Genomic DNA, 16,050 nt, shown 5'->3' on the forward strand with positions numbered 1-16,050 from the left:
TACTTATGTACCTCTAGAGGATACCCTATATCTACTTTCAGAAGCGTATTCCACAGAATATAGTGAAATTATTTGACTTCGTTATTCACACCAGATATTTTCTTTGTAAAAAAAGTTTTTCAGTCAAGTTGAAGGAACTGTCATGGAAAGTCCATACTCTCTCTATCTCTCTCTCCCTTCTGTTTACAAACTTCTGTTTAGAACATTTAGAAGTTCACAGAGTGCATGAGGAAGCATTACTTACCTTTTTTTTTTTTATTATCTAATATAAACAATCTACATCTGCGAATTAAATTTACTATGGAAATACGAAAAGACAGATTATCCTTTTAAGATATTTTACTCTTTCACTCTTCATCAGATAAACTAATTACCTCTGTTTATTGAAAGCTTACTTTTATTGGACACTACTTTCTGTAGTAGTCATCTGCTCACCAACCCTTACAGAAGACTGGAATTATAAAAACTAATATGCTATGCTCACACCATATATTCTACAGCAAGAACTCTTAAACGTTAAACGATATGTGATGGGAAGCTATGGGAATGTAGATTGGAAGGAAGAAAGGCACTTGGGGAAGAAAATGAAATTTATGCATTTATTAAGGAATAATTACCTGAGGTATCATGCAATGGAACATAGAGGTTTGAGAGTGCTAGATCTAGTAATTCCATCAGATGATTTATATTTAACCATGATAATGACATTGCCACAAATTGGTAAGAGCAGTCATGTGGTCTTAGAACTACCTAGAGTAGCCATAAATACTGTTACAACTTGAACAGTGCATAAACTTTTAATCTATCAGTAAATCATTTACAGCTTTCAGCACATGTAAACCACATGTATAATTGCATATAGTTGCATATAATTGCACTCAATGTTTGCAAGTCCCCTTTTTGTCTTCATGCATGCCTGAAGCCTGTGGTGGTGTGCACAACTTCCAATGGAAATGCTGCCACTATCCACCTTCAGGCTAGCGATGCTGGGTTGTCATTTCTTGCAGGCCACTCTCTCAAGCTCCAACCACAATTTGAAGTCCAACGGATTCAGATTGGGACTTCCAAATGATGATATGTGGTCAGGCATATTTGCCTATAACCATTGTTGTGTATCATCTTGTGTGCAGGAGCTGAGTGCTGTTGGAAAGTCCACTGCCTACTGTGAAACAAGGTGTTCAGGGCTGAACCACAGGTTCCCACAGTGTCTTGATACACTTTGGCAGAGGATTTGACCTTTCTTGCAGAAATACAACTTGGATACCCCCCCTTTAAATGTCATCCCCTACTAAACCATGACTGACACAAGGTGATGACCTCTGTGAATCCTGGGTGCTATGGCAATCATCTGGGGTATATACCCGATTATTTTAGCAGTTAGTTTCCTCTTCACAGATGAAAATCGTCTCATCTGTGAAGAGGATATCTCTGTGTCTGTTGTTGCTTACCACCAGAGAAGCACCTTTGATTTTATCACCCTGTACTGCATAAGTTGTGATTAGGATGTGTCCAGTAAAATGATGATAGGCTCTCACCCCAGGTCATCACTAAGTACATGTGACATCACTTTCTGCAAAATGCTGATTTCTCATTATGTTCTGCATTCTCACACAATTACAGCGGTGGCATGACTTCACAGCCTGTTGTGTCATAACAAAGCATAGTCAACCTGGTCTTTGGCTGTCAAATACATCTTTTGTATCATTATAATAGTTAATAGTTCGATACACAAACATCCTACTGATTCTGAGTGTTTTTTGTGTGTTGTAAATAACAAGTGGCTGCATTCCAAACTTGTGAAATGCTATTACAGCTACACAGTTCTGATAATCTCTCCCCACTGCACATTAACCTGTACAGCTAGACAGCTCTCTACTAATAAATACACAAATGTTAGCTGCACACACAGTGCCATTTCTGTGGGCAGAGCAGGGTTGGGCAGAAGGTGTAACAGTTTTTATGACAAGAATGTGTAGTAGTTTGCTAAATATGTAGAATTTTCAGTTAAAAGGGTATATTATATGGAATTACAGAGCTAGTAAGTACAACAACTTCAAGAAATTGCTTGGAGCAATGCTATGGCATAAGAAACTGCAAGAATCAAATATTAATACTACATGGGAGGTGGTAAATGGCTGTTTGAAGAATGTGTTAGTAGACTGTATACCTAGAGTGAGGAGAATAAATTGATTAGGGATTAAATGGATGAATGGCATCATTAAGCAGGAACTAGAAATGGGAGGGGGGGAGGATTGTGGAGGGAATTCAAAGAGAAAAGTGGTTAGTAGGTACATGAGCAATATAAAGCAAAGTCCAGAAAGGTGATGATAAGGAAATTAAGTGTGCCAAAAAATTAAGTGTATGGTAAGGAAGTAAAATCATAGTATGAGAGGAAATTGGCTGTTCAGACCAAAGATAATCCCAGAGTTCCATCGATATGTAGCAAGTAAAAGGAAGAATGACTATGGAAGAATAATTTTGATGAATGCTGATGGTAGGGAGGCAACCGAAGAAGACAAAATACTTTAATTACTAAGTGATCACTTTGCAAAGGTGTATCATCTGGGTGTGGATATTATAGTAACAAGAGAGCCAAAGAGTGATGTGGAAATTGAGATATATTAAGTCGAGGTGCATAGGATATTACGGCACCTTGATGTGAATACACCTATGGGATTAGATGGTATATGAGCTCAACGAGGGAATTTACAGTGACTTTGACCATATTGTTTATCCTACACAGTTCTTCCAATTTCCTTCAAAACTATTAGAACAAGAGCTGCTGCTAACACCCATTTATAGTCCAGTTCAAAACTTGTTGAATCAACTTCTCTGTCCCTCTTTTATTCCATTTACTTGTGTTCTTTGCAACAGCCTCCCTCACTTTGTCTTCCCCGAAGAATACAACATTTAGATGTTCAAAAAAAAAAATCCAGATTCCTGCTTTCTTATCCTCTTGCTCACATGTGGTACTGACTTGCAGTGAGTGAGTCAGATTAAAATAATAATACTAATAATTAAGTAAATACATTTGATTCTCACTGCAGGAGACAACATTGTGACCAAGTCACTCATGGTAACAGGTAATTGAAAAGTCCTTAAGAAAACTAATAAGCACAGTGCTATTTTAAATGACTTTTACCCTAACTGTAACAAATTATTCCCATTGTCCATAGGAGTTTGCTTCTGTAACAATTGTTATTATGAACAACAGAAGGGTTAAGTGGATGCATTATTATATTGGTGCCATGGAAACTAACAGTATTACACAATCTGTATGAGTTTTTTTCTCTCCTTATCTCTCAAAAGAATAAAATTTGATGCATTTTAGATCTGTAAGACTACAGGTAGAATATTATGAGATTTCCTGTGTTTGATGGTTTGCTCTGAAATGCATTAAATCCCAGGATATAATATAAACATATTAATGATACACAGTAAAACTTAATTTTTTCATTATTTTTATTTGTATAGTTCCTCAGGTGTTCAACATGATGGTTAATTTAGATGAAGATGAAGACTGGGAATTTCTTGATGATGATGATGACGATAATGAAAGGTTAGTTTGTAAAATTTATTTCACATTTTTTGTATAGTTTTGAGAGTATTTTTAGCTAATAGTGAAAATTTTGGGTATTGTATTTTTGGATTGATTTGAGAAATGTACAGAAATGGAAATTTTATGCTTATATTTACTTCTTGGTGGTTTCATTGGTCAACCGGATTGATAGCTAGCTACAATCCAATAATCTGTTAGTTTAAATCTCATTGGCATGGATTTATGTTTGTTAAACTGTGAATGAAATTGTTTTGTGTATATATATATTTTTTTTTTCATTCACATTTAACATAATATACCATATACCAAGCAAGACTTGTGTAAATATTATTTAATGTAAACAACTTATTTTACAATTTAATGTTCATATAACTACCTTAATTTTGTCTAATATTTAATTATTTAATCAAAGATATATGTATTAATAATGAAAAGACTGTATTAAATATTATTAAGCTATTTTAATTATTATTATGTTAATATTATAAGAACTTGTATTTGATAATTTAACTGTGCATTAATTAAAATGTAAATATTCTCTATTTATTCCTATTTGTAGAAATTTAGCATTATGCAATATCTCAATTTTATTATGTTTTGTTTTGTTGTCATGGAGACGCATGTAAGCAAGCAGCACGTTTTTGGAACACCACGTGAGGAGAAAGCTTATTGAAAAGGGTTTTAGTTAAAGAAATCACGAGAACAATTTAGGCGGGAAGAATGGATATAAAAAGCAATGAACGCTGAAATTATGATTAAGAGAGAAAAAGGAGAGGATTGGCATTAGGTTGGAATCGGAGCATTCGGGAATCACAGTGTGATAATAGCGAGTCGGCAAGTCACTCAAGCAGCTAATAAAGTCTACTAGTCGAGAGGCGGTTAGCTAATAAATTGTAGAATAACAATTATAGCTACGGAAGACAGCTGAGTGACTACTAAATAGACTAGCGATATTTGAGTTGAGATTTAATTTCAGGGCCAACCTGTCAAGGACACATAGAATCTTGAAATAAAGCACAGAGTTACTAGAATAGAAGAGGCTGTGAAATTGAAGTTTACTCTTAGCTGTGCCTAGAATTATAGTGCCTAAAGAATTAATCGAATGCCAGAGGAATGAACAACTGTGCATATAAAACCTAAAGTTAAGGAATTATTGTGTATTGCCTTATTTCATGAGTGATCAGTTGTACTTTATGCAACAACGTTTGTTTATGTGTATTGTGATGGATGATTAATTCAGTTATTGCTTAGAAGAATTTATTTAATGAGTGCCGTTTACTGTTTCAAGTGTTTACAGTTGTAAAAAGTGTAAATGTATAAGTAGATGAAGATAGATTATCGGTAAGATTATTCCAACCATTAATATTCCTATGCAGAGATGTGAGTGTGTTTCATCTTAGAATTTCCTTGTGTTTACAGTAACTATTGCGGAAGTTAGCTAAAGTGTAAATTTAAAAGTGTTTGTTTGTGAAGAGGTATTACTGCAATTTTTGTTGTATTTGGAACTTAAGGAACTGTGAGAAGACTGTATTATAGAGATAACAGATTTATCATTGTCTGAGTTGTATGATTGAATTTATCAGAAGTTAAAATGTTTGTAATATCTTAATTACTGATTTGAATTTAAGTTTAAAATTTATGATTCTAAAATTAAATGTTTGTTTTTGTTAATCAAAAGTTGTATTTTGCCTGAATCTCTTTTACTGCACCATTCATGAAATATTCAAACCAAAGTGGGAGTTATAAATAAGTTAAATATACTCAGCCAGTATATATAATATTAACACATAAAAGGAGAGATAGTTGTGAGTTGGTTTATCTTCAATTCTTGAACTAATTCAGATATAAAGTGGCGCAGTCTTTAAATATAAATTTTCTTTATATTTGAATTAGAAATCAACTTACAACGTATCAATTAGTAAAGAACATCGTAATAGTAATCATGTCGGATCCAAAGTAAAGATTGACAAGAAGTAGGATCCAACATGTTGATGATGTCTTTAGGTATTCAACGATTTTCATTGCCCAGAGTGTGGCTGGGATGAAATTTATTTATTTATTTTTTATGGGGAACCCATCCATAAGAGGTTGGTCAACTTATAGTACACTAGTACCATGGATGAGCAAGAAGGAACTTGTTCACATATATTATGAAAGCTGTGGATAGTATCCCTTGTAAAAAAACATAAAATGGTAGACTATTCCAGAGGATAGCAGTTGAAGGGATGAACAAGGAGGAGGAGAAATTTGTTCTGTGAGCTTGGAGATGTACTATGAGCGAGTATTAGTTGCTGCATACATTTGAGCTGATTTGACTGACTGACAGGGTTATTATTGATGCTAATTCTGAGGAATTAGCATCAATAATAATAATCAATGGCTGTAGAAGTATTTGTAGAAGATGCAAGCAGCAGAAACTGAGGGCTTGTGTGAAAGCACGTGAAGTGTATCAGTGAGTGGAGGCTCATTGATCAGTCTAAATGCCCTTTTCTGTACAGAGTCCAGTATCTTTAGGGAGCTCTCTTGGAGACACCACTCCAGATACTGGAGCACATTTCAATGGTCGCATGGATTTGATTTGTATAAAGTTAGGAGTCTTTTGGAGTTAAAGTAGCACTACAAGCAAAAAAAGAAAACCTAATTTTTTTGAGGCAGAGGAGGCAATATTTGTAATATGTTTGTGACAAGAGATGTTTGAAGTTAGCATTACTCCAGAAGATAAATCTCATCATGTATGGGAATTTGAGTGTTGTCAAAAGTAAGGCTGGAAGAAAAGTTTTTTTTTATGATAAAAGGCAGAGTTGTATTTTGCTTGCATTGAAATTGGCCAGATTATTCCAAACCCCACTGATTCCAAACCCCACTGATAAATGTTTTGGAGATCTGTATTTAAGATGGTAGTGGGTAGGGCTCTGGAGATTGTGGTGATCTGTGCATTGCTGAGTTTGTGAAAAAAGGAAGGAATGCAATGTGCTGTCATCAGCAAAATTATGTATTGGATTGGTAGTCTGCTGGAACAAGTCATTTATATATAGAAGGATTAGGGTCGGAGAGATAAGCCTTATGGGTCTCCTGCATTGGTTGTATACTTAGGAGATAGATGACCGTCCATCATCACCTGAAGTGAGCATCCAGTCAAAAAGCTGGCGGCCCAAGTGCAGAAGTTGTAGGCAGACCAAATGATGGGAGTTAGCTTAATAGGTTATTGTGCCAGACCTGGTCAAAGGCCTTGTAGATATCAAGGGCAACACTTGGGACTTGCCAAACTTTTCCACAGTACTTGTCCATTTGTGGGTGACATTAGTGAGTAGATCACTTGTGACCAACAGTGACAGAATCCATATTGGTGGTTGTTTATTAGCTGAGAGTGTTCAAGATAGTATAGCAGTTGGGTGTTGATAGCTCTTTCCATTACTTTGGAAAGAAGTGGAGTAAGAGAAACTGGATGGTAGTTTGAAGACATTAATTTGTCTCCCATTTTAGGAATAGGTCGAATGTGAGTTAATTTCCATACACTGAAGGGTGGATACAGTGTTATAAGACAGTGTAAAAAGATGACATGGAATGGGAGTCAACTCTGGATCACAGACCTTTATCACAATTGGAGACAAACCATTTGACTGAGCAAAATTCTCCCTTTCCCTTTTCGACAAAAGGACACACACACACACACACACAGAACATTGAGTGTAGAGTGTGTAGGATCATTTGCAAACATTATCAGTACAAAAATTGGAGGAGAAGTAGGATTTTTTCTGTGGGTGAAGATGCACAGAGCCATCAGGATGCAATAGTGGTGGGATCAGTGTTGGACAGAAGTTGCAACCAATGGCTTTGTCTAGAGACCAGAATGCATGACTACCATGCAAGCAAGATGCAAGTTTTCTGCTTTTGTGGTTAATTTTCTTGCAACTATTTTGTGCCTTGGTATATAGGTGGTTTAGGTTGATGGACTTTTGGATTCAAGCCAGTTATGGTATGTTTGATTCTTCTCTTATATAACTTTAGCACACCTGTGAGAGAACCAAGGCTGATTGGGGATGGGAACTTAGGTGAAATGGGGAATAAATATTTCCGTGCCAATAAGAATTATTTTTGTGATAGGTTCAACAAATAGGTTTGCATCAGATGGCTGGAAGCAGTAATCAATCCAAGAAAGTGGCATAGTAGTTGCATAGATTGTCCCACTCGGCTTTCTCATAAAGCCATACAATGCTTGGATATCAGTGATTTTGTTCATATTATTTCATAGAAGAGATCAGCATGAGATTGTGGTCTGAGCTACCAAGGGGGCAGACTACATTAAGGTTGTACTTGGATGGATCACTAGTGAGAAGAGGTCCATGGTATTTGTCTGTTATTCGTGTAGACATGTACTATTTGTGTTAGATCTTTGGTTAATGCAAATAACTCGGCCTTTCTACTTGCTTGATTTGTATAACGAGTATATATTAAAGTATATATTAAAAGTTTTTGAATGCATTTAAGAATAACAATTTCCCATATTTTTGGAAGAAAACCTGGAAGATTAACCTTAATGAGTGATGATGATCACAAGGAGACAGAAGCGGATAAAATAATTCATTTACTGAGTTGACCACTTTGCAAGCATGTATCTACCTAGTTAGGTTACTGTTTTAACCTATGTGACAGACGCTAATGTGGGAACAGAGTTGGATGAATTGGAGGGCTTTATGATATTGCAGAATCTCAATATAAATACAGCTGTGGGATAAGATTTGATTCAGCTAGGGTTTTGCAAGAATGTGCAAAAGAACTGGCAATGCCTTTGACTAAGTAGTTTAATTTAAGTCTCAGCTCTGGTAGAGTACCAAGTGAGAGGAAAGAGGGCAAAATTATTCCTTTGCATAAGGGAGGTTCTAAGACTATGTACGGTATTAAATTATAGACCAATCAGTATCTCAGGCATGGATTATTAGAAAAATTGGTCATCATCATCAAATTCCTGGCATGTGCCCTCAAGACCCTCAAGAGGTGTACAGGATATGATAGTACTACAAGAAAAATTTACATTATTACTAACTTCGTATCTACAATTTTCCTCCAAAACACTCTGTTAAGACTCCAACATTATCAGATCTTATATTGCTTTCGTTTAAGGCACTTTGTACCGTATCAATCCACCTATATCTTGATCTTGCTCTGGGTCATTTTCCTGCCAAACTGGCAGAGAACACTTGTTTTGCTAATCTTTCCTCGCCATTCTGTTCAAGCAGAGCAGGAATGCGTTAGCAGAGCTCTGCTAACGCATTCCTGGATGTTGACAATGTCAGGTTCTTTCCTAATATCCTCGTTTTTAATATGATATTGCCATTGATGCCACCTGTTCATGCCTCTAATCTTTCTAAGGACTATCATATCTGTGGTCTCTAGTCTTTGGTCAAGTGTTTTACTTCTGACCCAGCTCTTCTCTCTTATTCCATTTAAATTGATTCAGTTGACTTCCTACCACACCAGCTTTATTGATTCTGTTGTCTATTTCCATATTTAATGTACCATTTTCACTTAAAAATGTACCTAAGTAGCTGAAATGTTTTACTTGTTCTATAGGTTTTCCATTCATAATGCAGTTGATATTTTCATTGCTTCTGCCTATGTTCATTGTCTTTGTCTTGTTATTGCTGACCTTCATACCATATCTATACAGCAGTTATTCAGTTTAGTCAAGGAATCCAGCAGACTTCTAGTGGATTTATTCAGAAGTATAACATTGTCCATAAAGCAAGATGCTGACATTAACATCTCCGATTTTGATATCAGGTTTAATACCATTTCTTTCATAATATGATCCATATAGATAATGAGTAACATACAGAAAAATGTACATCCTTGTCTGACACCAGATTTAACATTAAACCATCTTCCTGTACTTCCTTTAATTCTAATTTGTTGAATTACAACTCAAATAAAGACTAACTATTGCTTGATATAATGCCCCATTGACATATATAAATGTAGCATTTTGAATATCTTCTCTCTTGGCACCTTGTCATATGCCTTTTTTAGATCTACAAAACTTATACAGATCTTTGTTATATTCTCATGACTTCTCAACTATTTGTCATAAAGTGAATATCTGATTCTGACAGCCTCTATTTGTCCTGAATCCAGCTTGTTCTTCACCAAGCTTCTCTTCTACAATCCTTCTCAATTGTTTCTCAACTATACTTGTATAAATCTTACCAGGAACACTCAGTAGGGAAATGCCTCTGTAATTCTCACATTCAGTTTTATTTCCCTTTTATATATGCGTAATATGAGGGCTCTACTCCAATCATCTGGAATTCATCCCTCTCTCCAGGTCTTTAGAACTATGCATTGCAGCTACTGTAAGACTTTTATACCTCCATACTTGAGCTTTTCTGGTCGAATATCATCTATTTCTGCGCCTTTCCACATTTCAGTCTTTTAATGGCCTTTTCTACTTCAAGTAAGGATATATATTAATGATTGCATTGCTGTTGAGTGTTTTTTACTACTGTTGTGTCACTGATTGTTTCGTTTAGCAATTTTTCGAATTTATTACTCCATACTTAAAGGATATCTTTTTCTCCAGTTTTCATGTCACCTTTATCATCTCTAATTCCTTTTACAACAGTCTTTCTTCCATTTTTGAGTTTCTTCAACAACCTCCAGAATATCTTACCACCTTCTTGATATTTATTTTCTATGTTCATACCAAAGTCTTCCCATGGCTTTTGTTTAGCTAGTTTTACACAGTGTTTAGCTTTCTTAGATTTGTCTCTGTATCTCTAAGAGGCACAAGCTGAATTATTTGCCAGGAATAAGTCAGCTTCTTTTCCTTCACTGCCTCTTTAACTTACTGTGTCAACCATAGAATTCTGATCTCACCACATGCATCTCTGTCTGAATCAATCAATATTTTTGTCAGGATTTGCCACTGAATCTCCAAGGCTCGGTTCCTGTTCTCAATCTCTTTTTTTTTCCCTTCAATATTGTTATTTTATTTTAGTCTGCAGTTCACATCTGAGAATTGTTCAACTTTTATTTGCTTTAAAACTTTCTTACATGTTTTTCATTTCGATATGAAATTCAATTTTATTCTGCTCAAGACTAAATGGTGATCCTTTCCAATTTCAAATCCTCTGTACACTCTGGTGTCCTGCACTAGGGAGAAAACATCACTGTCAACAATGACATAGTCAGTTAGACTTTTGTTATTCCTTGCCTCCTCTCCATGTGAATTTGTGCACATTTTTATGTTGGAACATGGTGTTAGTAATAACCACCTCCTTTTGCAACACCTCCATGTTGCAAAAGGAGGTGGGGAGTAAAAGGATAAGAAGTAAGTTTTTTGCATGGAGAGTGGTAGGAGCATGGAATGCATTGCCTTAGAATGTAGTGAACTGTGTATGATTAAGGAATGGTACGACCTGCAATGAGGTTTTTCTTACATTTTATCAAGTTACTTGGCAGAAATCTTTGATATTATTTTCTTCTTTTTCAGGAATGCTTAAAAATCTTGATATTTAATTGTAACACTTTCACCTTATGTTGCATACATTACAGAAATGGACTAGCAATGTATAAAAATAACGAACTTTCTAAATAAAAAAAATAAATAATTACCACCATAATAGCTACAGTAAGGCAACAAATATGGTTAGCACTTTCTTAACTAAAACAAAAACATACATTTATGTGTATATATATATATATATTAAACAAATTATGAAAGAAGTACTCTTAAAATCTGCTAATCTGTCTTCCATAAAGGAGATAAATGTAGACCATCAGATATATTTATGCTTTTATGAAGGATTTTGGTCTTTTTCCAGAGAATGTTGTGTGTGTGTGTGTGTGTGTGTGTGGTAGAGATGGATGTTTAGCAAGTCCTGTTTGTTTAGGCTCATGGTAATGGACATAGATACTCATTCAATTCTCATTAAGAAATGCTTTTTTCTCTTCTCGTAGTGATCCTGTTGTTGGAGAAGCATCACTTGATCGTTTAGCATGTGCCCTTGGTGGGAAAACAGTACTACCACTAGTATTAAATTGTCTACCACAGATGTTAGGCAGTGGTGAGTGTTTTGCTTTATTTTATATATAATATTTTCAAAAATAATGAAATATATCATTTAAACTGTATAAGATTTATTTCAGATGTAAGCTTTTGTAAAGGCAAAACAATTTTCTTCTATTAAGCTAATAATAGTAAATACCTGTTGGATTTCTACTCAGGACATGGACTAGTTATTACTAACACCATGCTCAAACATAAAAATATGCCCAAATTCACATGGAGAGAAGAGGCAAGGAATAAGAAAAGTCTCACTGACTATGTTATTGTTGATAGTGATGTTTTCTCCCAGGTGCAGGACACTAGAGTGCACAGAAGATTTGAAATTGGAAGCGATCACTATTTAGTCTTGAGCAGGATAAAATTCAATTTCATATTGAAAAGAATGACATGTAAGAAAGTTTTAAAGTGAATAAAAGTTGAGCAGCTCTCAGATGTGAACTGTAGATTAAAATACACAAAGATTATTGAAGAAAAAATGAAAGAATTTGAGAACAAGAACCAAACTTGGAGATTCAGGGGCAAACCTTGAAAAAAAAAACCCTGATTGATTCAGCCAGAGAGGCATGTGGAGAGGTTGTCTGCAAGGATAGAAAAATCAGAACTCCATGGTGGACACAGGAAGTTAGAGAGGCAGTGAAGGAAAAGAAGAAAGCATATCAAAAGTTCCTGTCAAATAAGTCAGCTTGTGCTCTTAAAGAATATAGAGACAAATGCAAGAATGCTAAACACTGTGTAAAACTAGCTAAACAAAAGTCATGGGAGGACTCTGACAAGAACATAGAAAATAAATATCAAGAAGGTGGTAAGATATTCTGGAGGAGCTTAGAAATGGAGGAAGGAGTGCTGTAAAAGGAGTTAGAGATGATAAAGGGGACATGAAAACTGGAGAGAAAGATATCCTTGAAGCATGGAGTAATTACTTCGAAAAATTGCTAAATGAAACAAGCAGTGATGACAGCACAGTGGTAAAAAAAACACTCAACAGGCATACAGTCAGGAATACATATCCATACTTGAAGTAGAAAAAGCCATCAAAGGCTTGAAAATGTGGAAAGGCAGCAGGAGTAGATGATATTTGACCAGAAATGCTGAAGTATAGTGGTATAAAAGTCTTACAGTGGCTGCACTGCATATTTCAGAAGGCCTAGACAGAGGGACGAATTCCTGATGATTGCAGTAGAGCTCTAATAGTACCTATATATATAAAAAGGGAAATAAAACTGAATGTGAGAATTACAGAGGTATTTCCCTACTGAGTGTTCGGGCAAGATTTATGCAAGTATATTTGAGAAATGGTTGAGAAGAATTGTGGAGGAAAAGCTTGGTGAAGAGCAAGCTAGATTCAGGCCAAATAGAAGCTGTCAGGATCAGATCTTCACTTTACGACAATTAGTTGAGAAAGCATGGGAATATAACAAAGATCTGTATTTAAGTTTTGTCGATCTGGAAAAGAGAGAAGCTATTCAATACAATACAGTTATATGGTGTCAATGGGACATTATATCAAGCAATACTTAGTCTTTATTTGAGTTGCAAGTCGGCAGTTAGAATTGAAAGAAGTATAGGAAGATGGTTTAATGTTAAATCTGGTGTGAGACAAGGATGTACCTTATCTCCTCTGTTATTCATTATCTATATCGATCACATTATGAAGGAAAGTGGTATTAAGCATGATATCAGAATTGGAGATGTTAATGTCAGCTCTTTGCTTTATGCAGACGATGTTATACTTCTAAATAAATCTGCTACAAGTTTGCAGGATTCCCTGACTAAATTGAATAACTGTTGTAATAGATATGGTATGAAGGTCAGCAATAAAAAGACAAAGACCATGAAAATAGGCAGAATCATTGAAAATGTCAACTGTATTGTGAATGGGGAACCTGTGGAATAAATAAAACATTTCAGCTACTTAGACACGATTTTTAGTGAAGATGGTAAATTAAATATGAAAATAGGTAACAAAATCAACAAAGAGGGTATCGTAGGAAGTAAATTGAATAAATTCATGTGGAATAAGAGAGAAATTAGTCGGAACACTAAATTAGCTATATACAAGACAGTGCTCAAACCAGTTTTAACTTATGAATCTGAGAGGTGGGTCAGAAGTAAAACACTTGAGCAAAGACTAGAGACCGCAGATATGAGAGTCCTGAGAAAGATTAGAGGCATGAACAGATGGCACCAATGACAATATCATATTAAAAACGAGGATATTAGGAAAGAACTTGACATTGTCAGCATCCAGGAATGCATTAGCAGAGCTAATATCAGGTGATATGGTCACTTGAACAGAATGGGCAAGGAAAGATTAGCAAAACAAATGTTCAGTTTGGCAGGAAAACGACCCAGAGAAGACCAAGATGTAGGTGGATTGATACGGTGCAAAGTGCCTTAGACGATAGAAATATAAGATCTGATAATGATGTTGGAGTCTTGACAAGTATCAGGCTGATTTGGAGGAAAATTGTAGATAGTAACTTAGTAATGAGGTAAATTTTTCATGAAGTACTATCATATCCTGTACACCCCTTGAGGGTACATGTCAGGAATTTGATTGATGATGTATGTATATGTATGTACACATACACACACACAAGTGGGTACCCAAAAATAACCGGAATTATTATTATTTTGTTTTTTAAAATTGCAAATCTTTTGTTAAAATTCACTGGCATGAACTCTACAGCAAATTCATCTCTTCAGAAACTTGCTCTATAGTCTTTCCATGATCTTCATTGATTGCCTGGCAAACCTTTTTGATGTTCTTCATTTCTGTTTGTTGAAGGTCAGCAAGATCGTGTTTGTCTTTAACTGACATGTCTCCATTTTTGAAATGGGAAAACCACTTGTAAACCTTAAATGCTTGCCATAGCATAACAATAGTTTTAGCTGCAGTTTTACTTAAAAGAAACAATTTCATGCACACTCTCTTTTCCTTGTTGTCAGCCATCACAAAATCGCCAAACTTGCTTATAAGCATTTACAAAAAAGCAGCTAGAACAATGAACCAGTTCACACAGGATGGCACCATTTTCCAGACTGGCACGGAAAACTCCACACTCACAATGCCTAGTGTCATCATCTGTAACTAGAAAATCTGTGCATGGCAGGTTTCAGATTCCAGTTATTTTTGGATATCCCCTTGTGTATATGCACATACAATATATATGAGGGAAGGGCTGAAAAGTTCTGTTAAACACCTAGAACAAAATTGATATTAAAGCAACTGATATGACCACAAGAAAGAGCATATCTTAAAATCCCTTTAATCCCCATATTTCATCAAATTGTAATAATTTGTTCTTTTTCTTTTAGGATATATAAGAAGACTTGCTTTAATATCATTTTTATTCTAGTTGCTAATCAGAAATTTTCTGCTTCTCTTTTACACATACATACATAGAACTTTAATGTAGGAGTGAAAATCAGTGTGTAAAAGTGAAAACGTAATACAAGAATTCACTTCTTGTATTACGTTGTATTACGAAGAACTAAAAAATATCTGAATAGATAAAAATAAAAGAAACATGGGAGAGTGTAAATGTGATGGGGGAAAAAATGGCTAAGAATCAAACCAAATAGTTGTCACTTAAGGATTAGGACTAGATGTCTGAGAGACTTTTATGTAGCCTTTAAGGAATGTGAAGAACCAACTGGGGATTCTAACGTAATGTTCAGTCCCCTTCTTAAGATAGTGTACCCCATTATTAGATATGCACTGGATACTGATGAACAAGAATGGACTAGCAATTTGGAACCTAGTCAACGAAACTATTTTGTATTAGCCTAAACCAGGACGAAACTGTTGAAATGTATTGTTTCATTTTCACTCAGGGAACTAGAGCAAGCAATGAATAGTCAGCTACTGAAATAAACTCACTATCAACAGAATTGAAGATAGGCACCATCAACATAAGTAGTATCAATAAAATAAAATAAAAAAGTTGAACTGTCAGAACAACTAGAGAAGTTGCATTTGAACATTATTGGTGTTACTGAGACAAATAAAATCAAAACAGGTGTGATCCTGCTAAATAATAAATATAGGATGTTATGTCTGAACAACAGTAATCAGGGAAAGGAAGTAGCAGTAATATCATTCATTGCTAAACACAGAGTAAACATCTTGATTGGCTGGCAATTTCAACTAAATTATGTTGGCAGATTTCAAAATGGGTAATTGGACAAAAAAACTAGTTTGTGCATTTGGTCTCATAGAAGTTGTTACTTAGGATGAAGTAGAGGAATTTTTCAAGTCATTAGAGAAGGCAGTTGACAAAAAAAAAAAAAAAAATAGAGATTTTAAATATTTTGTGCTTTATCTGTTATTTGATGACATCTTTCTTATGCAACAGTTCATAACATTATGATTATAGGGTCATGGAAACATTTTGTATTGTGGCTGGAAAATTGGGAAATTCAA

General features: G+C 35.0%; 1 protein-coding gene across 1 annotated transcript in view; it reads left to right on the top strand.

Annotated features, from left to right (window-relative positions):
- Positions 1–16,050, top strand: part of Karybeta3 (karyopherin beta 3) — a 348,737-nt gene that overhangs the window by 116,709 nt on the left and 215,978 nt on the right. The window contains exons 9-10 of the mRNA XM_090396827.1: positions 3,475–3,559; positions 11,516–11,622. Of these exons, the coding sequence (XP_090252953.1) occupies positions 3,475–3,559; positions 11,516–11,622 (192 nt within the window). The remainder of the gene's footprint in view (positions 1–3,474; positions 3,560–11,515; positions 11,623–16,050) is intronic.

Source organism: Typopeltis vanoorti, chromosome 8 (assembly GCF_054136105.1).
Source record: "Typopeltis vanoorti isolate ZY-2024b chromosome 8, IOZ_Tvanoo_1.0, whole genome shotgun sequence".
Classification (NCBI taxonomy): domain Eukaryota; kingdom Metazoa; phylum Arthropoda; class Arachnida; order Uropygi; family Thelyphonidae; genus Typopeltis; species Typopeltis vanoorti.